Source organism: Eumetopias jubatus, unplaced genomic scaffold (assembly GCF_037043125.1).
Source record: "Eumetopias jubatus isolate StellerSeaLion01/CBP00866 unplaced genomic scaffold, mEumJub1_p1.0 scaffold_10, whole genome shotgun sequence".
Taxonomy (NCBI): domain Eukaryota; kingdom Metazoa; phylum Chordata; class Mammalia; order Carnivora; family Otariidae; genus Eumetopias; species Eumetopias jubatus.
The window spans coordinates 103,669,255-103,691,268 of NW_028274816.1; the positions used below are offsets into that span (position 1 = coordinate 103,669,255).

At 57.0% G+C, this 22,014-nt stretch overlaps 2 protein-coding genes across 3 annotated transcripts; one reads left to right on the plus strand and one right to left on the minus strand.

Moving 5' to 3' along the window:
- The first annotated feature begins 1,313 nt into the window (after nucleotides 1–1,313).
- NR1D1 (nuclear receptor subfamily 1 group D member 1) lies at nucleotides 1,314–8,819 on the plus strand. The gene is made up of 8 exons (XM_028089865.2): nucleotides 1,314–1,976; nucleotides 4,697–5,032; nucleotides 5,226–5,314; nucleotides 5,420–5,564; nucleotides 5,900–6,540; nucleotides 6,852–7,037; nucleotides 7,532–7,742; nucleotides 8,451–8,819. Exons 1-8 carry the CDS (start codon nucleotides 1,946–1,948, stop codon nucleotides 8,648–8,650), a joined length of 1,839 nt encoding a protein of 612 aa, XP_027945666.1. The 5' UTR covers nucleotides 1,314–1,945; the 3' UTR covers nucleotides 8,651–8,819.
- Nucleotides 8,820–11,743: 2,924 nt separating this feature from the next.
- On the minus strand, nucleotides 11,744–21,397 carry THRA (thyroid hormone receptor alpha). 2 transcript variants are annotated; one of them, XM_028089867.2, is made up of 8 exons: nucleotides 21,249–21,397; nucleotides 18,768–18,835; nucleotides 18,064–18,164; nucleotides 16,038–16,185; nucleotides 15,196–15,401; nucleotides 14,050–14,196; nucleotides 13,205–13,463; nucleotides 11,744–12,575 (listed from the first exon to the last, which is right to left on the minus strand). In XM_028089867.2, the coding sequence occupies exons 1-8, from the start codon at nucleotides 21,299–21,301 to the stop codon at nucleotides 12,325–12,327; spliced, it is 1,233 nt and encodes a 410-aa protein (XP_027945668.1). In that variant the 5' UTR covers nucleotides 21,302–21,397; the 3' UTR covers nucleotides 11,744–12,324. The 2 variants fall into 2 exon arrangements, with proteins under 2 accessions (XP_027945668.1, XP_027945667.1); XM_028089866.2 differs by lacking the exons at nucleotides 18,768–18,835; nucleotides 21,249–21,397 and having other exon boundaries at nucleotides 18,064–18,755.
- Nucleotides 21,398–22,014: the final 617 nt, after the last annotated feature.

Consider the following 22,014-nt stretch of genomic DNA (forward strand, 5'->3'; position numbering starts at 1 on the left):
TCCTCTCTTGGTTCGCGCGCTTCCTCACTACCCAGGTTCCTCCTTCCTTGGTGCTCACACTCCTCCTTTTTTCCACCTCTCTGGTGACTGTCATGTTTCCAGGCATCCCTCAGTGCTGCTCCAGGAGCTGTCTGTGAACAAGTGGGGAAGGGCTTCCTGTGCAGGAAAACAAAAACCTCCCTAGAAGGGCTGGGACAAGGAGGAATTAGCAGGAAGCAGCAGGTGGCTCAGGCTCATCTGGCTGCTTGAAGAAGAGGCCCCATCTCTCCCCACAGTCCCAAGTCCTCGAGCAGGAGAGACCCATTTCCACCAGTGGGGTAATTGCTGCTCTGAAGGGAGATGCTGGCTGTTTCTAACCCCTGGTCAGTGTTTCCCTTGCATGTCTGCCCATCTCCCTGCTGTTTAGGGTGGGCGGAGGGAACTAGGAATGAATGTCTGACCTTGGGCCACCCACTTCTTCTAGGCCTCATTTTCTTCTTACCAAGGAAAGGATACTGAGGGGGCAAGGGTTAGGGTGATCTTCTGAGTTCCATTCTGTGGGATCTACATGCTGCACTCAAGCATTGGTGGTGGGCGGATGGTGTGTCACTCTGCCCCCAGACCCCTGCCTTACCTTCGGCCCCATTACTTTAGGACCTCAAAGCACTTTCACCATGAAGTTCCCCTCCCTGGTCTTTTTTATTTCCCAGACAAAGGGAAATGACTCACCCCAAAGTCACCTCAAATGAGTGGGGTGGTGTCATACAAGCAAACAGGGAGTCCCTAGGGACAACCTCACCCCCCCCTGGCAACAACTCCTTTCCCTAGGGGTGTTCTCTCTAAGGAGACTAGAAGGGAAAAGGGGTCACATTTCCTTTTGGTCTCAGGACTTGGCCCTGCAGCAGAAACTCAGCTTAAGTTCCTGACTCTGGGGATATCTCCCTCCCCTACTTGTCATCTCTCCCTGTGTCACCAGGAACCTCAAGGCGAGGTCAGTGCTGCAATCACGTGAAGCCCTCACGTTTGCAAGGTTTGCAGAAAGAGTCTGTTAGCTTTGATCTCCCAGGGAGCAGCCAAGCTGGCCAGTCCCTCCCCAGGAATTCACATGCCTCTGCCATACAGGCTTTCCAAACACGCCACCCTGACTTTTCAGTGCACCCCACCCCGTTCGGCTCTTAGCTCCTCCCCGGCCCCAGCAAGGCTTTTGCAAGGCAGAAAGGGGGAAATAAACGCAGTCCGCCCACTTTGCCAGTGGACTACAAATCCCGACAGGCTTAGCGTTACGCAGGCGCACGGAGCTCAACGTGCCTGCTGCTGGAAAAGTGTGTCACTGGGGCACGAGGCGCTCCCTGGGATCACATGGTACCTGCTCCAGTGCCGCGTGCGGCCCGGGAACCCTGGGTTGCTGGCGCCTGCGCAGAGCCCTCTGTCCCAGGGAAAAAGGCTGGGGCAAAAGGCGGCTGAGATTGGCAGAGTGAAATATTGCTGCCGAGGGAGCGTAGCAGGGCACACGTCTCGCTTCTTTGCGCCTGGGTGCCCCCTTTCTGCCCATCACCTACTTAATTCCTGACTGCATCCTCGCTCCCTCTGGGACCTTTGCACCGGGAGCTCCAGATTCGCTACCCGGCAGCGTTGTGAAGCCGTCAGGCAGTGGCACCCCGTGCACTGCAGAGACCCGACTCTCCTTGCTACCTTCCAGCCAGAACTACAGCAGGCTGATTCCCCCCTCCCCCACACTCTGCTCTTCCCATGCAAAGCAGACCTCCGTTGCCTCTGCGTCCTACCCTTCTGCAGGGCTGCAGTCCGGCCACCCCGAGACCTTGCTGCAGGGTGCCTCGGATCCTGGTTGTGATCCGCGGGGTCCATTCCCCGCCCTCAGTCACTGCCCAGGGGGCGACAGCGGCAATTGCAACCTCCAGTCTGTGTCAAGGTCCAGTTTGAATGACCGCTCTCAGCCGGTGAAGACATGACGACCCTCGACTCCAACAATAACACAGGTACCGGGGTTCCTTTACTATCAGCGTTATTTGTCACTGTCTCCTCACTTCCATATATGCCTTAGAACAAGAGGAACTTTGTAAGGGACTGGGGACTCCCTCGGCCCGGGAATTTGCTAGCATAATGGGGACCATAGGCTGGGATTTCAAGAGCGAGTTGTTCGTCCTGGGAATGCGCCCGGAAGCGCCCCACCACCACCTCTCAGAGTCCCAAAGCTCCTTTTAGCCTGAAAGACTCGGATTCCGGGCAAGAGGTAATGGAGAGCGGGTACGGGTGGTAAGATGCAGTTTTGAGGGACTGGGAGCTTTGGAGCAGAGCCCCAAACGCCCCTACCTCCCCCTCCCCCCTCGCTGCAGCTGTGGCATGCCTGGCTTTCTCGAAAAGAGGACCCCTCTCCTTCCTCTCTTCCTCCTCCCCCTTGTTCCTGCAAGCTCAAGGGAACCTGAGAAGCAGTGGGGCGATAGGGGCTCCAGGCGGGAGGGACTGGGGGGAATGGGTCGGATCTCACTGGGGAATCCTCAGTGACAGCAGGGAGCGGCACTTGAGGAGCCAGCAGAGTGGTGCCCTGCCCCAGGGAGGACACCCAGAGCGACCGGGAGGCCCGGAGGGCTCACATGGCTGCGGAGTCGGGCCCACGTGCTGCGTTTGTTTTCATTCAGCAGAAGCCGTGGCCGCCACCCCATTGGTCGTTCCCTTCCGGCCCCGTTACATAATGAGCTCCGCCCCCCCGGGTCGCCCCGGCAACGCGTGTTCCCTTCTCTCCTCCCCTCAGTTGCCCCGGCCCGGCTGGCGTTTGGGGCCCAGCCCAGGACCCGGAGGCTCGGGAGGGGCGGGACGGGGGCGGGGCTGCTGCTCCCGATTGACGGGAAGCGGAGAGGGCGGGGCCTCGAGTTCCGGGGTTCCTCGTTGGGGAGCCACGTGCAGGAGGCACACGTGGAGTGGGGACGTGAGGCCGGCTGAGGGCCCCGGCTCCCGCCCCGCCCCGCCAAGATCTGGGTGAAGCCGGGCTGACTCACCGCCCCCGCCTGCCTCCTTTTCCTGTCCGCCTGCCTGGGGCCCCCCCTTCTCCCCGTCACTGAAGCAGAGTAAGATAGAGCCATCCGTGACCTCTCGTGGCCTCATGTTTACACTCCTCAATGGTACCTCACATCTAGCCACCCTTCTCCTCGTTCTTTTCTTTTTTATTCACTTTACTTTACTGCCTTTAGACTCAGTTTCGCCGCATTCCAAATTCTTTCTGTTCCTGGAGCATCTGTTTCCTTAGTCCTGCAAACACTGTCTTACTCCCCACCCCCACCAAGCAAGCAGCAGTTTGTCACGAAGGACTTCCCCAGAACAGCTACATCCCAGATTCATAAGCTTTCACCTTTTATTTCCTCTTTACAGAAAGGAAAACTGACACCCAGGGAGGGGAGTTAATTTCCTCTAGGTCACAAATCAAGTTGGTTGTGATAGATCTAAATCTAGAACTAGACTCTTTTGGGCATGCCCTTCACTTCCAGGTTCTGATTATCTTTGGATGAAGGTCTTACTCCCTTTTGAGGGAGGGGGGAATTAGGTCAGGTTCATTTACCACCAAATAATATCCCATTTCCCCTTCCACCTGAACCCTAAAACTGTAGGAGCTGATCTGTTGTGCAACTATTTTACTGGGAACTGGGTTCACCCTGACCAACCTTGAGCTATTTTAAGGTTGCCCTGCCCAGCTCAGTGTGTGTCAGTGGGTGAGCAAGACAGGTGCCTCTGGATACACGGTGACATGGCTTGTGTCGGCTCACACGTGTCCTAGGATCCTCCCTTCTCCCACCCCGCCTGTGGCAGGCCAAGCTAGGTGCTTGGCAAAGGTGTGGCAGGCAGGTCACCTTTTCTCCTCCTAATACCATGGGAACACAGCCATGTGGTTGGAAATGTAACCAGAGGGCCGAAGTCCCTGAATGGCTAGAGAGCCAAGGTCGTTGTCACCAGGCTGAGAGATCTAGAAGGGAATTTCCAAAGCCTTAGGCTGGACAATTTTTTTTTTCGTGTTCACCTCCTGCAATGTGCACTGCTAAGTCTTTCCTGGACTTGGAGGGAGAATCTGCTCTGACTCTTGCTCTTGGAGGCCAGGGGAACCAGCCTGGGCAGGTTCAGTACCTTCAGTATCTTGGGAGAACATGTCTTCCAGTTTTGGGGGAATGTGATTGGCTTACTCTTGTTAAGACCTCTACTCTCCTCAATGTTGGCTAGCTGGCCCTCCATAGTCTCATCCCTGGAATGGTCTTAGTGTTAACATTGGCAGTTGGATATTTTTGGGGGGGGGGGTAGGAGAAACTGGGCATTCTGAATGGGTCTCAAAGGCTCATCCCATCCTCAGGTCTGCCACTGACAACTCAATCATTAGCTGCAGTCCGTATTCCCAGGGAAGGCATCCGGGGCAGGGGTGTGGGGGGTACATATGTGAGATGCCTGCAGAGATCCTGCCTTTAGGGAGGCACCTCACACCCAAGGCAGAAGCTGAATGTGCCCTGCAAAGGGTCTTGGGGTGTTGGTTGGCCATGTCATGTCTGGTATGAGTTGGGGAGTTGCTCACTGCTGCTCTTCCTGGGACTCCCAAGATTCAGGGTTCCACATGGTTAACTTCTGAGCATCGAGCAGTGTTTGGGGGGGATGAGCAGAGTGGTGCCCTGGGACCAAAGATATGTGGCGGCTGACACCCCCTTCCCTTGTGTTCTCCTGCCAGGTGGTGTCATCACCTACATTGGCTCCAGCGGCTCCTCCCCAAGCCGCACCAGCCCTGAGTCTCTCTACAGCGACAGCTCAAATGGCAGCTTCCAGTCCCTGACTCAAGGCTGCCCTGCCTACTTCCCACCGTCACCCACGGGCTCCCTCACCCAGGACCCAGCTCGCTCCTTTGGGAGCATTCCACCCAGCTTAAGTGATGATGGCTCCCCTTCTTCATCTTCCTCATCATCGTCCTCCTCCTCCTTCTATAATGGGAGCCCCCCAGGGGGTCTACAAGTGGCCCTGGAAGATAGCAGCCGAGTGTCCCCCAGCAAGAGCACCAGCAACATCACCAGTGCGTAAATTTCCAGCTGATCTGGGGAAAAGCGGCCAGGCCTAGGTTGGGACTTGGCGTTCCCGTGACACTTATTCGTGGGGCCTTCCTCGGCCTCAGGGATTTCTCCTAGAGTTGCACCAAGCACTGTCCAGCCCATCTCTGGCTGCTCAGACAGCCCTCCTGCTCACCCGCTGCCTCTCTCTTCCCACAGAGCTGAATGGCATGGTGCTCCTGTGTAAAGTGTGCGGGGATGTAGCCTCGGGCTTCCACTATGGTGTGCATGCCTGTGAAGGCTGCAAGGTGAGGCAGGGTGGGGGTAAGGGCGGAGGCACAGGACCTCACCCCTCCGGACACGCAGGCCTGGCCTGGACAGAGATGCTCACTAGCTGCCCCCTGTCCTTCCAGGGCTTTTTCCGTCGGAGCATCCAGCAGAACATCCAGTACAAAAGGTGTCTGAAAAACGAAAATTGCTCCATTGTCCGCATCAATCGCAATCGCTGCCAGCAGTGTCGCTTCAAGAAGTGTCTCTCCGTGGGCATGTCTCGAGATGGTAAGGTGGCACCGTTGCCCCACAAGCATCCCCAGCACGCCCCCCGACCCAAAGTTCGTGAGTTAATCCCTCCCTTTAAAATGTCCCAACAAAGACACGTCATACCCTGAGGCTCCTTTGCGTCGGGGATGCCCATCTTTCATCCTCTCGGGTAAACACACTTCTTTCCTATTAGCTCCTTCCCTACTTGGAAAACCCCCCTCAGTGGGCGTGGCCCTGGTTCTGGTTTTGATGTGGAACCCCAAGCCTTGAGGGCCTTGCCCTTTCAGGAGGAAGGAAGAGAAGCACGTGAGTGTGTATGAGAACTTCCTGACGCTGCTCTCATCCTGTCACAGCTGTGCGCTTTGGGCGCATCCCCAAACGAGAGAAGCAGCGGATGCTTGCCGAGATGCAGAGCGCCATGAACCTGGCCAACAACCAGTTGAGCAGCCAGTGCCCGTTGGAAACCTCGCCCGCCCAGCACCCAGCCCCAGGCCCCATGGGCCCCTCACCACCTCCCGCTCCAGCCCCCTCACCTTTGGTGGGCTTCTCCCAATTCCCACAACAGCTGACGCCTCCTCGATCCCCAAGTCCTGAGCCCACGGTGGAGGATGTGATATCCCAGGTGGCCCGGGCCCACCGAGAAATCTTCACCTATGCCCATGACAAGCTGGGCACCTCACCTGGCAACTTCAATGCCAACCATGCATCTGGCAGCCCTCCGGCCACCACGCCACACTGCTGGGAGAGTCAGGGCTGCCCTCCTGTCCCCAACGACAACGTCATGGCTGCCCAGCGTCATAACGAGGCCCTGAATGGTTTACGCCAGGCTTCCTCCTCCTACCCTCCCGCCTGGCCCCCTGGCCCTGCCCACCACAGCTGCCAGCAACCTAACAGCAACGGGCACCGTCTCTGCCCCACCCACGGGTACCCAGCCCCAGAAGGCGAAGCACCTGCCAACAGTCCACGGCAGGGCAACTCCAAGAACGTTCTGCTGGTGAGGGCACTGGGGGTGAGGTGGGCAGGGGGCCTGGGAGACTGGATTTAGCAGAAGGCAGCTGAGTGTGCCTGGATGCTAATGCAGGAATATCCTCTTGCTAGGGGAGGATGCTCAGCCCTGCAGTAAGGGCTCTGCCTGCGAATCCCTGATCTCCACCTTGGCACCTGATTGCTACTTTACCTAAAAGAGCCATCCTCCGGGGCCACAGCCCCTAACCCAGGCAGAAGCTGGGGTCCAGCCCTGCTGGGGGAACCCATCTGAGCCAGCCCTGGTTGATATTCCCTTCCCCAAACCCCTTCCTTCTCCAGGCATGTCCCATGAACATGTACCCACACGGACGCAGTGGAAGAACCGTGCAAGAGATCTGGGAGGATTTCTCCATGAGCTTCACACCCGCTGTGCGGGAGGTGGTAGAGTTTGCCAAGCACATCCCTGGCTTCTGTGATCTTTCTCAGCACGACCAGGTCACGTTGCTTAAGGCTGGCACCTTTGAGGTGAGTGACCCTTTGTGCTCCCTGCTCTTGACCTTGGGAAGGATCCGGTGGAAAGACTTGGTGTCTGGGATAGGCAGGGGCTCTGAAAGGCTTTGGAACCCTGGTATCTCTGTCCTGGCAGACTCTGACTGCTGAAGGAGGGGGCAGAATCCCTCACTATCCTGTCTTGGGATGGCTGGGTCTCCTGTCATCTCAGCTGGGGTCTAATCACATCCCGTTACCTTAAAATAACATCTTCGGGCACATTGCTGCCCCCTTCCAGGCATGAGCAAATTCACTTGGGTGAACTTTTGTGACCTTGCCCAAGGTCACGGGGAGTGACAAAGCTAAGACTCCCCGCCCCACTGCCCATTCAGAAACTACCCCCACTCTTTCCTGAGAAACCTAAGGCAGCACCAGTTAAACCCTCTGGAAAACTTCAGGGGCAATTGGGCAAGTGCGCCCCCCACCCCACCCGAGGATGACAGTCCTTGTCCCCCCCACCCCCCGCTTAGGTGTTGATGGTGCGCTTTGCATCGCTGTTCAACGTGAAGGACCAGACAGTGATGTTCCTGAGCCGCACCACCTACAGCCTGCAGGAACTCGGAGCCATGGGCATGGGGGACCTGCTCAATGCCATGTTTGACTTCAGCGAGAAGCTCAACTCCCTGGCGCTTACCGAGGAGGAGCTGGGCCTCTTCACCGCGGTGGTGCTTGTCTCTGCAGGTAGGTCAAGCTCTCGCTTGAGCCTGACCCCGGGGGAGGAGGCGGACGCAGTTCAATTCAACACACCTTTTATGGAGTACCTACTCTATGCCAGGCCCTGCACCGGGCACTGGGGATACAGACATGATTCAGACACAGTCTAGCTGGGGAGACAGACTCATGCCCGACTAATTATAAAACAGTGAGATCAGTGTCACAGTAGAAGCATGAACCAAGGGCTTTGGAAGCACAGACAACTATTTCTGCCTGGGGGAGCTGGGGAAAGAGGTGACACTTGAGTGGGGCCTCACAGGACAAGTAAGATATTGCCAGGCAGAGAGGGGGAAGGGCATCCCGGGCAGAGGGAACTACAGAGCAAAAAGCAAGGGAGCCTGGATGCGTTTGGCCCGTTCAGGGAAGGAGAGTGGCCTCGTGGGCTGGGAGGTGACCAGCCCCGCTGAGCCTGCGCTCCCAGCTTTCAGCCACCTCCTGCTCTCGGGGCAGAGGCCTGGGGGGAGGAGTTGCATTCCCTTCCTCCTCCTTCTCCCCCCCCTCCGTGGGCCCTCTGAGGGGCGTCAGGGAGAGGGTGCACCAGCAGCGGTGCCGGCAGCGGCCGCGTCCTCCTCCTCCTCCTCGGGGACCTCCTCGGGGACCTCCTCGGAGACCTCCTCCGGTTCCTCCTCAGAGGAGCTCAGGGAGCCTGCCTCACTGCTGTCGTCTTCCCCACAGACCGCTCGGGCATGGAGAATTCCGCTTCGGTGGAGCAGCTCCAGGAGACGCTGCTGCGGGCTCTTCGGGCTCTGGTGCTGAAGAACCGGCCCTCGGAGACTTCCCGCTTCACCAAGCTGCTGCTCAAGCTGCCGGACCTGCGGACCCTGAACAACATGCATTCCGAGAAGCTGCTGTCCTTCCGGGTGGACGCCCAGTGACCCGCCCGGCCGGCCTTCTGCCGCTGCCCCCTTGTACAGAATCGAACTCTGCACTTCTCTCTCCTTTACGAGACGAAAAGGAAAAGCAAACCAGAATCTTATTTATATTGTTATAAAATATTCCAAGATGAGCCTCTGGTCCCCCCGAGCCTTCTTGTAAATAACTGCCTCCCTCCCCCCCATCACTGACCCTCCCTCCCGGCCTCCCCTATTTAAATCACTCTTCCCTCCCCCCCACCTTATTCTCTAGCCCCCCGATTTGTTCTATTCCTGTCTCAAATCCAATAGTTCACAGCTGAGCTGGCTTCTGTGGTGTGTGCTCGTTTGGGGGGCTGGGTGGAAATATTGCCAAGCCTGGGGCACACCTCTCCATCTGGTCAGTTGGTGGGGTGGGTACTCTGCCAGCAGATGGGAGGATACAGGGAAACAGCACACAAGTCTAAGGGGGGTGCCCAAGGGGGTTATTTTCATCATATATTTATTACATAAATATATAGTAAAATAGACGAGCAACAATTACCATAAAAATATCTTTCTTTAAAATCCTGACCCAAAACACAACGGGGTGAAAAATCGCACGTAACAGACATACTGATTGTCAACGTGGGGCAGGAGTAGGAGCCCCCCAAGTCACCCCTACCGGCCCCCCTCCCCCCTCCCTGGGGAAAGGGGACCTACCTCCTTCCCTGTTTCTGGCCACGACCCCCCTCCCCCCACCCCAGCACCAGCTTCTCATACATTCAGTAGCGCCTCCAGGGAAGTGCCCCCTCCCCCCACCCAGGAGTTCCTGGGGCAGGAATTACTGTCCCCCTTATGGACGGTGTCTGTGTCACACGCCCTGCCCTCTCCCAGCCCTGTAGACCCGCCACCAGGGGAAGGGGTAGGGGCTCCTCCACCCCCACCCTCCCCAAGGCTGAGCAGGGAGGAGGCTGGATGAGGTATGTGTGTTCTGAGTGATGGGGGGGACACTGAGATGGAGAGGCGGGGTGGCGGGCACGGGGGAGTGGTCATGGCTCTGGCACCCCCTTGTCCTGGCCTGGCCCCTTCCCAGCAGTCCCTCCTCCCACCAATACTGCACCTGCTGCCCCGCCCCGCCTGCCCTAGTGCCCCGGGCCAATACTGGGAGAGGCATGCTAAGCACCCACGTCAAGGCCATCCCCCACATTAGCACCAATGGCCCCCAGGAGAGGGCCCTGTCCCCCACTTCCAAAGCAGGGACTGGGACAGCTGCCTCTCTAGAGCAGGTGCGTGGTGCTCCTGAGTCCCCCGGCCCCTGCCCCACCACGTGTACTTGCTCACACATTCACGCAGAGAAACGCACACACACACCCCCCATCACCTAAAGTGGGGGGGGAGGGGTCAGAGATGGGGGGAGGAGTAGGGGATCACAGCTCATATGATTGGGGGAGGGGAGGGGGGAGGGATTCCCAAGTGCCTGTAAGAGGCCAAGCCCCTTCAAGGCCTTTTCTCCACCATGTCCATGGCTGAGAATGGGGATGGGGCGGGGGGGCGGGGGGGAGCTGAGGTGGGGATGGAAGGGTGGGGGAGACAGCAGACAGGTCAGGAATTCCACTGGGCCCCCAGGGGTGGTGCACCCCCAAAGGAGGGTACGAGAGGGCTTACCCATGGGACTGGAGTAATACAGGAATCAGTACCCCAGGAGAGAGAGAGGATAGAGACAGACAAAGACAGCAAGGGCAGCCCACGAGCCCAAGGGGGGCAGGGCAGGCACATGCACAGGAGACCGCAGATGTTCTTCCAGGCCCTCCACCCCCGTCAGAACACCTGGACAGTGGGGGAAGGACATGCCCTATTGGGCAGCATAGCATTGCCTTCCCGTGCGTGCGTGCGTGCGTGCGTGTGTGTGTGTGTGTAGGGGGCTGTGGCAGGCTGAGGGTCAGGGTGGGATGGCAGGTTCCCCACAGCTTAAGACATTTTTGCCCCTATAGTGCAAAGCGCAGGAAGCCCTGGCACCCCTCCCCCTGCCCCTGCCCCATTCCCCATGGCTTCCGGGGGCATCTAGGTCCACCCATCCATCCCTGCCGACAAGCAGCCCTGAGCCCAGGGCCCTCTGGTCTGCTCTGTCCCTCCCCACCCTCCTCCCCCCACCCATGGGAGGGCTACCTCCTCCCTCCCTCTCTCCCCTGTGGAGTGGGCAGCGGGCAGTAGCCAGTAGGAAGGGGAGGAGGGCAGCTCACCCAAGTGCAGACCAACAGAGCACTCCTCACCAGGAGGGTGGGAGGTGGCTCAAGCCAAAGTCCCTGAATTAGAGAAAAGAAGAGGGGAAAGGGGTCCTAGGGGCAGAGGGGCGGCTGGCCTAAAGAGCTTCAAAGAAAAAAGGAGCACCAACCGCCCCCGCCCCTGGGGCCCCAACTAAGTGCCATTTGTCTAGGCACCCCCATTCTGGTGCCTGCCTGCCCCGAATCTGGGTTAGTGCATTGAGTGGGAGTGGGGAAGAGGGCAGAGGTTAGAGAGAGCCCAGAAGACAGAGGGGGACAGGGTCCTAAGGGGGTGGAGGCTCTGGGAGAAGCTCACGCATACCGCCCCCCCGCCCCCTCCCCCAGCGCAGCAGCATCTGGATTGTAGCTAATACTGCAGATGTGAGGAGGGCAGAAGTTGGAGCCACAGTTTTTCCTGTGTGGGTGCCAAGGTGTGGAAGGAGTGGGGGGGCAGGGAGAGGCCCCTGGGGCTGGGCACTTGAGAGGGGAGCTGTGTGGGCAGCGGGGCAGGCTGGTGAGGGGCCAGCTGGCATCCAGCGTGAGAGGTAGATGGAACTCAGCGGGCACGAGTGGCAGAGAGCAGAGGGAGCACTGGGCGGGGGGGGGGGTGCCGAAGGGGCACAGAGGAAGGGGCAAGGCAAGGAGGGATGGCCAGGACCCTGTTGTGTTAACTCACAGCTCTGATCGGCAGCCCTACCCTCGGGGACCTGGTATGGGGGGCAGTTCTCTCTGATTTGGGGGGAGGAGGGGCAGCTCTCAAAGTGCTTAGGGGTGGTAGGGGGCCAGCCTCGGTTAATAACTTAATATCATCTCTCTCTCTCTCTCAGTCGCTCACTCTTTTTTTTTCTTTTTCTCTCTGTCTAGTTTTTCTTCATTTATCTTCTCCCCTTGCCTGGTTTCCAAAGTGCAGTTAGAATGACTAATTTTTAACCTCCAGGGGGGGAGGAGCCAAGCCAAGCCTTTCTTTGCACCCAGGCATCTGGGGGAGCAGAGAGGCTCTTAGCCTGGAGGGGGAACTTCGGTCAAGGAACTGGGCAGGGGGGCTCTCTCGTGTGTGTGTGTGTGTGTGTGTGTGTGTGTGTAGGGGCTGAGTTGAGGGCATCTTCCCCCCACCCCACATTCCTCCATCCCCTACGGTCAAGATGGCTTGTCCCCTCTTAGGTCTCCCTCCCTTCCCCTACCTTCGTAGAGGATGGGGTCCTGCGAACTGCAGGACACGGTCCCCCAGCCTCCCACACTGTCCTTTTCATAGCAAGTTCATGTGTTTGCCCTGTCCCAGGGCTGGAGGTTCTGAGGAGGGACGGGCAGTGCAGGGGTGTGTGGGGGAGCTGAATCTATCCGAGGACGAGAGGAAGGAGAGAAGAGGGGTGGGGGGCCTCCCTCAGCCCCCAGCTCTGCCCCTTCTCTCCAGGCTCCTCCCCACCAGCTCCGCACACCCTCTGGCCGCCTGAGGCTTTAGACTTCCTGATCCTCAAAGACCTCGAGGAAGAGTGGGGGGAACAGTTCGGTGGGGCACTCGACTTTCATGTGGAGGAAGCGGCTGGCGTGGCAGGCCCCGATCATGCGGAGGTCAGTCACCTTCATCAGCAGCTTGGGCCAGAAGTGCGGAATGTTGTGTTTGCGGTGGTTGACGTAGTGCTCGAACGCCAGCAGGTACGCCTCCTGACTCTTCTCGATCTTGTCCACACACAGCAGGCCCGAGCGGTCTGCAGGGGAGAAGCGGCATGAGGGTGAGCGAGTGGAGGGAGACGGAGGCAGAGAGACTAAGGTGGGGAGGGGGAGAGAAACACAGGGCAGTGCTCGTCCACGAGCAAGAGCTAGGGCTCAGGAGGAGGCTGAGGCGCTGGGGGTTTGGAGCGATAACGAAGAAAGAAGACAGAGGGACGGAGAGGGGGGAAGAGAGGGGAAACCTGGAGACAGGGCAGGACTAGGGGCAAAGAGGAGGGTTGGTGGGAAGTGGAGCAGAGGGGATGAGGGGCAGGGAGAAGGGACTGAGGACAGAGGAGGGATGGGGGACAGAAGGTACCTGGGGGGTGGGGGAACAAAGGCAAGTGTGGGCAACGGACAGCGGATGGGGGAGCCGAGAGAAAGAATGGGGTGAAGATGGGACAAGGAGCAGAGGCGGCATGGGGAGGCAACAGATGGGCCCGGACGTCAGAACCAAGGAGGGGATGGGTGTCAAGGAGGGGACAGAGAATGGGCCCAGTGACAGAGTAAGCTTGGGGGACAGAGACAGACCTTAGCATTCAGGGAAGAGGAGAGTGACGGGCCCAGGGCCCAGCCGAGCTCCAGGGCCCTGGAAGCTACTGAGCCCTCCCAGCCAGGAGGCAGGTACCTGTTGACATTAGCAGCACAGCCTGCAGCAGAGCCACTTCCGTATCATCCAGGTTAAAGGCAGAGAGTGACTTGCCCAGTTCAAAGATGGCGTCCGAGACTACGCCTAGGCCGCCATTCTTGAGCTGCTCCCGCTTGACGGCCATCTCCCCGCTCAGCGTCAGGGTGTCGCTCTCGGGGTCATAGCGGACAGCCGCCCGCAGGGACATGATCTCCATGCAGCACCCCTTCAGGAGGATGATCTGGTCTTCGCAAGGCAGCTGCGGAGTGGCAGGGCCACAGGGACATTCAGCACGTCCCTCCCTCCCCGCGAGTGTCTCCTGGGGTTGTGCTTTGGGAGCTGTGAGGTCCCCACCGGCCTCAGCCAGTAAGGTGTACTCTGAACAGCTAACCTTGCTCTGGGCCGCGGGCATGCCCTTCGTCATTAAACCTCACAATTATGCCTATGAGTTAGCTCCCATCATTATCTCCAGCCCGACTGCAGAGGGCGAAAGTGAGGTACGCAGTTGGGTAACATGGCCAAGGACACACAGCTAGTAAGACAGCCTGTGCCCAGAGTTAGTGTTCTTGAAAATGAGAACGTTCAAGTTGCTGGAGCCAGGATGGCTATGTAGATGTCGGGGGAAAGGGGCAGGTGGGGGTTGGGGAGGCTGGACACTTGGAGCCTCTTGGTTCCTTAGGCACTGGCTAGCTGTGTGTGCGTGTGTGTTCGCTATGTGTTGATCTACAGGGATTGCTGCCTGTCCAGAGAACCTCAGATGAGCATGTGCTGACACTGGGTGACCCAGGGAGCAGGACCAGTTCCCCTCCAGTGTGACGCCATGCCTCTTCCCATCTGCCACTCACCTCGGAGAACATGGGCAGTTTTTTGGCAAAGTCCACCACACGGGTGATGGCCGGGGTGATGATCTTGGTAAACTCGCTGAAGGCCTCTAGGTCGACCTTGTCTCCATCCGGCATAGAGACGATGGGTGACTGGCCGATGTCATCCGGCTAAGGGAAGAGACAGGGGTCAGCTGGGGCTGCAGACCCCTTTCCACCTCTCACTGAGGCTCCCTGCCCACCAGGGGGAGCTCCAAGGCAGGATGGGGAGAAGGGGCCGCCAGTTCCAGGGGACTGCTGTGCCCTGGGCCTAAGGCTTCTCATTCACCTTGGGGCAGAGAATAGATCAGAGCCAGAGTGACAAGTCGGCTAATAATAACAATGATCATAACAGTAGTAGAAGTAATATCATAATAATAGAAGCTAGGTTTATTGAATATTTAATATGCAGCTAGGCACGAGGCAACAGGTTTTATATATCTCATTTAACCTTATGAGGAGGATGTTCTACTTACCACCATTTGACAGATGAGGAAACTGAGGCATAGGGCAGCTAAGTAATAAGCCCTAGGTCACACGACTCGTAAGTGGTAGAACCAGGATCAGAACCCAGGCAGTCTAACTCCTGACCATTAATACCCACATGTGCTTGGTCTTGGAGCCCGTGCTCTTGGCAGTATACTGTTCCACCCACTGGCACACTCCCCCCAGGAACCAGACGCCAGTTCTCTTGCCTTCACCCGCCACATACAACCAACTGTCCATCTCTTCCCTAGCCGGCCGTTCACTTAGCACTCAGTTTTGCCAGGGCCTAACACAATGCCTGGCACCCATCAGGTACCCCCAAATGCTGTTACATAACTGTGTCCTCACCTTCTCCTCCCAGTCACTGTGGGCAGGAAAAAAGGGAGAGGTTGCCCCTGCTCTCTGGAAATTCAATGAGGAAGGCCAGGCCCTGTCCTCCTGGGGCCCCCAATCGGATGGAACAGGCAGGGCTCTGACAGCAGCAACCCACACACACGTGCATGACTCAGGATCGCCAAGTTGCAGAGAGCATTAGGTTCGGATCAGATTAAACTAAGAAGGCTTCCTGAAGGAGGCAAGGCTCTGAGCTCATTCTCCCTCCTGGGCACTTGGCTGTCGCCCTCCGCGAGCCCCCTCCCTCCTTACCAGGAATTTCCGCCTCTGCTTCCAGTGGCTGCCCTGGGCATTCGTGCTGCGATGGGCCTCTGTGGCAACATGGATCAGGTCCCACTCTTCGGGAGTAGGCTCTGGTCGCTGCTGCAGTGATCGGATCATTTCCTCCTTCCGTCGCCGCTCCCGGTTCTGCTCAATCAGCTTTCGCTTGGCCACCCGCTTCGAGTCATCTAGAACCACTGTCAACAGCAGAGAGACATGACGCCCTTTGCCTGCCACTCTCCACAACCTGCTCAGAAACTACTCTTCCCAATGTGCAGGTTGGGAAACTGAGGGCCGGAAAGGTTAAGTGACTTCCCAAATCACCTGGAAGTTGGGTGGCACAACCTGGATCATGATAATCAGCTGGGACCACATCAACTCCAATTTGAGCTGATCCAGACAATTATCACGTCCTGGTCTAAAGGGTGACGATGGCAGTGGTTACTAGAAGACCCTGCTACCTGGTCCCTAGCCGATGCAAGAAGCCCTCTCTCCCCCAGAAGTGGTATGCCTTCTCTTGTAGTCAAGAACACTGTGCTAGGCCGGGGTCCTCAGGACTTCTTTCTACCTGGAAACTCTAAGGCCCCGGCCTGCTGAAAGGCAGGTAGGCACCGGGAGGAAGTAGGGATCATGGAGGGATCCTGCTTCCTTTTCCCCAGGGATAAGGGCAGCAGGGACCAAGATCCTGAACACTCACTACACCATCAGCCTGACCTGGATTGTCACTCTGCGCTGTGGGCCCTGAGGATCCCCTGGCAGGAAGCAGTCATACCTGAACCCCCTTCCTCCCCGCCCAGCCACGGCCGCTTGGCGCCACCCCCCAATCCCCTTACAGTCCATGGCCATGCCCACGGCGATGCACTTCTTGAAGCGACATAGCTGGCACTGGTTGCGGGTGATCTTGTCGATGACACAACAGCTGTCATATTTGCAGGAGTAGGTGGGATGGAGGTTCTTCTGGATTGTGCGGCGAAAGAAGCCCTGGGGTGGAGGGAGATTGGAGCATGGAGTGGATCATGACCTCCCCTTCCCTAAGCGACCATGCAGTTCACTGGGGCGTGGGGGGTTAGTGAGGGGACCTGGCATCCTCCTGACACCAGCAAGCCCAGGGTCACTTGGCTGGGCCAAAGGACCTTAGAAATACATGTCCTCAGCTCCTAGGCTGTGAAGGGGCAGGGGCATGTGGGTGGTGGCGGTGGCAGGGGTGAGAATGGGGACCACAGTACAGAGACATGAGCCTGGGATGATGTCAGGTGCTATGACGCCTGAAGGAATAGCAGCTTTGGAAGTCCAACGGATACCTCATTTTCCATCTTGCTAAACAACTCGGAAAATAAAACTGACCCCTGCCCCCCAAACCACCCTTATACATGCTGCTTGCTGCTCATGCAGGTGGAATTCTTGAAATGGGGGGGGGGGTTAAAAAAATCAAGAAAAGGCATTGTATATGGACACTTCTAGTAGCTTTAAGAGAAACTGTTTACTTCTATGTATCGGGTTTTGTCTTTGCTTTAAAGGTAAAACCTCAAGAATCAAGATGGCAGTAACAATACCAAGAGCTAATATGTGCTGAACGCTCACTATGAGGCACTTATAAGCCTTATTTATTTTGGGGGGGGGTGCATCATCGAATTTGATGCTGTGCCAACCCCAAGAGGCAAGAACCCATTTTGAGACTAGGAATCTGAAGTTTGGAGAGATTAAGCAATCTGCCCACAGTCATCTTAGCTAAATGGGCAGGAGAGCCAGAACTGGACCTGAGCTATGGGACACAAGGCCTGAGTTCACAGATCCTGCGGTGCATGGAAATCATCGAATGCACTTAGGAAAAATACCAATTCCTGGGTCTCACTCTAGACCTACAACATCAGACTCTGGAAGGGTGGGGACCAAGGCATTTCTGGCTTTCTGGGATGCTTCTCTGGGACTCGGCTGTCCTGGAGGGACACTGCTTGCAAATGCCTCCAGGAACCCTGCTATGGGACCCTAAGTCCCTGGGGCTCTTGGCTTGGTTGATACTAAGAGAGAGAGCAACTTGAAGCCTTAACACAGTTTTAAATACTTTTGTTTCTTGGCAAGTCTTACATTTTCACGAGGTGATGACCCTGGAAAACCCTTGCAGGTTAAAATGAGCAAATGAGATCTAACTAAGGTCCCCCAAGCCTATGACCTTGTCCCTTCTGCCCAGGGGCACCCCGGCATCCTCCCGCTCTGGGCCCTACCATGCCCCCCCCCCCAAGCACTGGTTCTCTCCCTTCTAGGTACAAGGAGAAGCAACTGGGGTACCTGTTTCAAGGCAGAGTCCACAAAGGCTTCACCACGAAAAGTTCTGATTGAGTAGGGTGGGATGGGGCCCGGGGCTCTGCACTGAGCTCGTACTGAGGGTGGCCCCCAGGCCACATTTTGAAACACAGTGTTTGTTTCTAGTGTGCCTCTCTCTGGTAGGCTGTGAGTAGCTGGAGGGCAGGGCATGTGCTACATCCCTCATACCTGATCCACCAAATGGATGGACAAAAGCTGGGGTTTACTGAGCGCTTCTGACGTGCCTGGCACTGTTTTAAATACTCTGTATGAATTAGCTCATTTAATTCTCCCAACAGCTCTCTGAAGTAGGTAGCAGGATTATCCCCATTTTATAGATGAAGAAACTGAGGCCCAGAGAAATTAGGCATCGTACGTATGAGTGGCAGAGCAGAGACTGTGAATGAACAAATGGATGAGAGAGAGCAATGGTGGTGCAACAGGTGGGCTTTAGGTGGCGTGTTTATAGGGCTGTCCTTGCCAGGTGCTGAGGGCCTTAAAGCGGGTGAGATGGGGGCTCAGGTGGTGGGGGAGGGGCAGGAGCTGGCTGGTCCATACCTTGCAGCCCTCACAAGTGATGCAGCGGTAGTGATAACCGGTTGCCTTGTCCCCACACACGACACACTGCTCGTCTTTGTCCAGGTAACTAGGGATATACCCTGGGAGGGAGGGAGGAAGGGAGGCAGGCAGGCAGGCATGGTTTGGGCCCCCAGCAGAGAGGCTCCTACACTTTTTCATCCCCCAACTTTTCCTTCCTGGCCCATCCCCTAGCCCAGCCTCCTTGACAGGGTTTTGTGTCCAAGCAGAATCCTGGAGACACATCAGAGGTCACCTTGTCCATCCCCTTCCCTAAGAATATGGAGAATCCCAGTTCTTCCGACTGCCCATTTGGGGATTTTCTCTTGCTGCATCTGAGGGGCGGGGGATGCAGGAGGAGAAGCACCTGTCAGCAGCTTGTCTCAGGGGAATACAGTCCCCTGGCCCTTTAGCCCAGACCCTGATCCAGGGGCACAGGGGGGTTGGGCTCAGGCAAGGGGGTTATTGGAGAAGGGAAGAGGCCCTTCTTGACCTAATCCATCCTCAAAGGCTGGGGCATGCCCTTATCACCCCTCTCACCTCCAGACAAGTCCGTCCCAAGCCCTCTAGGAGGCTCTCCCCAAGGGACACAGGAGCTGCTGGTCCATGCCCAGGCCCCGAAAGAGCCCTGGGCTGGTTTGGCGGGGTTGAGGGTGGGGAAGCAGGGCACACACAGCCAGGCTCACCTGACATGCTGGTTTTCAGGGAACATTGGCCGTTCTTTCTTTTTCGCTTTCCATCTGGTGACCTGGCACTGCATGGGGGCAAAGTGGGCAGAATCACAGACCAGTCTTTGGGCAGCCCCCTTCTCATCCAATAGGTTTATATAATCCCCCGGGCCCGACTCCCTCCATCTTGTGTCCTCATTCTACCTCCACGCCTAGGTCAGCTGACAACACTGAGATGGGTCCAGCTATCTACAAGCTTTGGGGAGAGAGATACAGGGCTTGGCTGGGACACAGCCATGTTCTAGAGCCCAAACACACACATACACACACACACACACACACACATGCACGCACGTGCACATTATAGAACCTTAAACACCAATAATCTATAAGATATCCACATGGTTAAGCCTTTAATAACATGACACTTATGCAGAAAGAATTTTTAGGACATGCTTAGAGCTATATAACCTTTAGAACACACACATATACATAACATAAGACCAGCGCATCTGAACAACTATGCAGCCTTCAGTGTAAACCTAAGCATAGTAAATAAGCACCAGGATCTATATACCCATGAAATTTTCAGGGCATTCTCAAATGCATTATCTGACCTCTAGATATGCCCATGCGTTACACAACCCTCTGGACAGATACCTAATAATACCACCCCCTCCCCCCAGTGAATGTGTTGCCTGATTTCCAGGTCATGCTCACATGGTGAATAACCACAGTGATTGAAAACACACAGTGCTGAGCGACTAGAACCTAGAACCTGGAATATGACAGTAAGAAGAGACTTCCAGCGTCACCCTGTTCATGGCCTCCATTTAGCAGAGCAACAAACCGAAGGTCCACTTGTGCCTGGCGACGCCTCGCCGGGGAGTCAGAGCCAGGACAAGCACGCTGAGCTCCTCCATGCAAGGTATTAGCAACCCTCAGCCACTACACATATATGTCACCAGTCTCTGCCCATACATGTTACATAACCTCAGCACACACAGGTTACATAAGCCTCTACATGCATGCACGGATTGTATAACCTCCCACACCCACCCTGCGAGTGGCATGTTGCAGGGCTCCGCCCCCCTGGAGCCTGATGCAGGGCCCAACACACTGACACAGTGACCTTGGCCAGGGTCACACAGACGAGTCTATGTTCCGGGCCCCCTGGGGATTACCCCTGTCTGATTTCTACAACCACTGGAGACTCAGAGTTCCCTCCTGCACCCAGCAGGAGTGGGTATGGGAGAACTCCAGGCCCAGTCTAACCCTCCAGTTGAGCTGGCGGTTTTCAACGATGACGCCTCACAGCCTCTGAGTGCAGTCCCAGGGACAGCCACAAGGTGGCGCAGGGACATGGGGGGAGGGGAGAAGGATGGGGGGAGGGGATGCAGCGCTGGGGGACCAGGAACCTGCATTCCTGTTTTTCTGTGAATTAGAGGAGCAGACTCGCCCAGACTCACAGAAGTCTGAGCAGGGAGGTACAGAGGCTGCAAGTGAGAGCCCTGCAGTGACAGGCCAGATCTTTTTCAGAGCTCCCCTGGGGTGAGGCTTTGGGGAGGGATACCTGGGGTGTCCCACCGAATTGCCAGCTTCATCCACCTCCTCCATCCCTCCGGGGACCTAGACTTGGGCCCCAAGGCTTTGCCTGGCCAAGCCTCTGGCCTCTTGGCTCAAGATCTGGTCTCCAAGGCAACGGCCACACTCCTCCCCAGAGCACCCCCACCCCCACCCTCTCCCTGGCCATAGGCACAGGCTGTACCCAGCTCTTGGGGCTTCATGCCAACTGGGACAGAGCTCTGTGCCACTTGGGGCCGATGGGAGAAGCGGAGACCCTCTGGGCTCCTCAAGAGCCATGCAGATCACAGGTAACGCATCCCTAGTTGTGTGTGCAGGGCTGATTCCTCCTTCACGTGTGAGTAAACCCTTCAGAGTTGGCATTCACTTCCACTTCCTGGGAGGAGCCCCACGGCAGTGCCCGCTCTTGCCCATGAACAAGGAAGAGCTTGTGGGGCTCCCAATAGGTTCCAAATATAAGCATGGGCTGGGACCAACAGTCACTGGCGCATGTGCCCTGAAATGTCATGTCCCACGCACCATGGTTTCTGGACCACACACGAGTCTGGTAGGGAGAGCGGGAAAGCGGCAAGGCTGTTTGCATTGCACATGCTCAGGTGAGGGCAGCGGAGGGACAATGGGAGGGCATGTGAGATTCCCCAGCACTGTCGAGGAGCCACGTGCCTGCCACCTGTCATTGCTCTGCATTACCTTCCCGCTCAGAAATGGACACCTCTCAAACCAGGTGCCTAATTCCCTGCCACATGTGGCCATGACCTCATCTCCTGGGCAAAGGTAGACAGCAGGCTTGCTGGTCTCATGCCCATCCCTCCAGAGGTGCTTAAAAGGCCCAAGCTCAGCTCTCGTTTGCCCAGGCCGGTGATAAACATGCCTGTTGCCCAGGAACTGGAACGTCCTGGCTGCTAGACCCATTACCTGTTCTCCTCTGGGTCTGACCCACACTCCACCTTGCTTGGCTTCTGTTCCATTCACTTCAATTCCATCCAGGATGCCCTCCAGCACGCCAAGAGACTGGGGTGGGCACAACGGCCCCCCCGGCACACCCACAGGCCACCCACCCCCTGCCACCCAGGCCCTAGGGCACAGCACCCATGGTGCCTGCCTCAGCACTTGGCCTGTCACACCATGCCCTGTGCCCCAAGAGGGGGGCGGGCGGTGAGAGGGGCCAGGGAGTGGCAGGTGGTAGGGCTGAGGGCAAGCTGGGTCCGAGGTGGGGGGTGTCTTGGACTGGGGGAGTAGCTTTAGAGTCTTGTCCCGTCCAGAAGTCCCTGCAAAGAGAGGAGAGAGGCAGGGATAAGGCAGCGCCATGGTGGAAGTGGGTAGAAGGATTCCTTTGGTGGCAACATTTTGGGCTCTTAGGGGCTCATCACAAGATGGTGGTGGGCATGGGGAGGAAGCACAGAGAGGGGACCAGGACAACCTGTCAGATCAATAGGTGCAGCAGGCAACACTGGAGATACACGTCCTAACTTGGAAAGGTATGGAGGAAAAGAATGAAGGCAATCATATACCACGTCTCAAGCCTGACATTCAGTTAAGGGTCTGGCCCTTGATAAGCGTCCATTAATCGTTGGCTATTGTTACCACCCCTCTAGCTGAGTTTTTGTAAGACGTATCGGTATTATAGGGCAAGAGGGGACCCAAGATGAGCAGTTTTCAGCCCAGGCGTGGGGGGTACCTG

Bases quoted from the DNA above. Each gene is read 5' to 3' on its own strand.
- NR1D1 (XM_028089865.2), top strand. From the start codon at position 1,946: ATGACGACCCTCGACTCCAACAATAACACAG. The intron at 5,315-5,419 runs GTGAGGCAGGGT...CTGTCCTTCCAG, and splicing joins ATGCCTGTGAAGGCTGCAAG to GGCTTTTTCCGTCGGAGCAT. The intron at 5,565-5,899 runs GTAAGGTGGCAC...ATCCTGTCACAG, and splicing joins CGTGGGCATGTCTCGAGATG to CTGTGCGCTTTGGGCGCATC.
- THRA (XM_028089866.2), bottom strand. From the start codon at position 18,327: ATGTGTCTCCAGGATTCTGCTTGGACACAAAACCCTGTCAAGGAGGCT. The intron at 14,197-15,195 runs GTAAGGAGGGAG...CTCTTCCCTTAG, and splicing joins AGCAGAGGCGGAAATTCCTG to CCGGATGACATCGGCCAGTC. The intron at 13,464-14,049 runs GTGAGTGGCAGA...GCCACTCCGCAG, and splicing joins AACTGCCCATGTTCTCCGAG to CTGCCTTGCGAAGACCAGAT.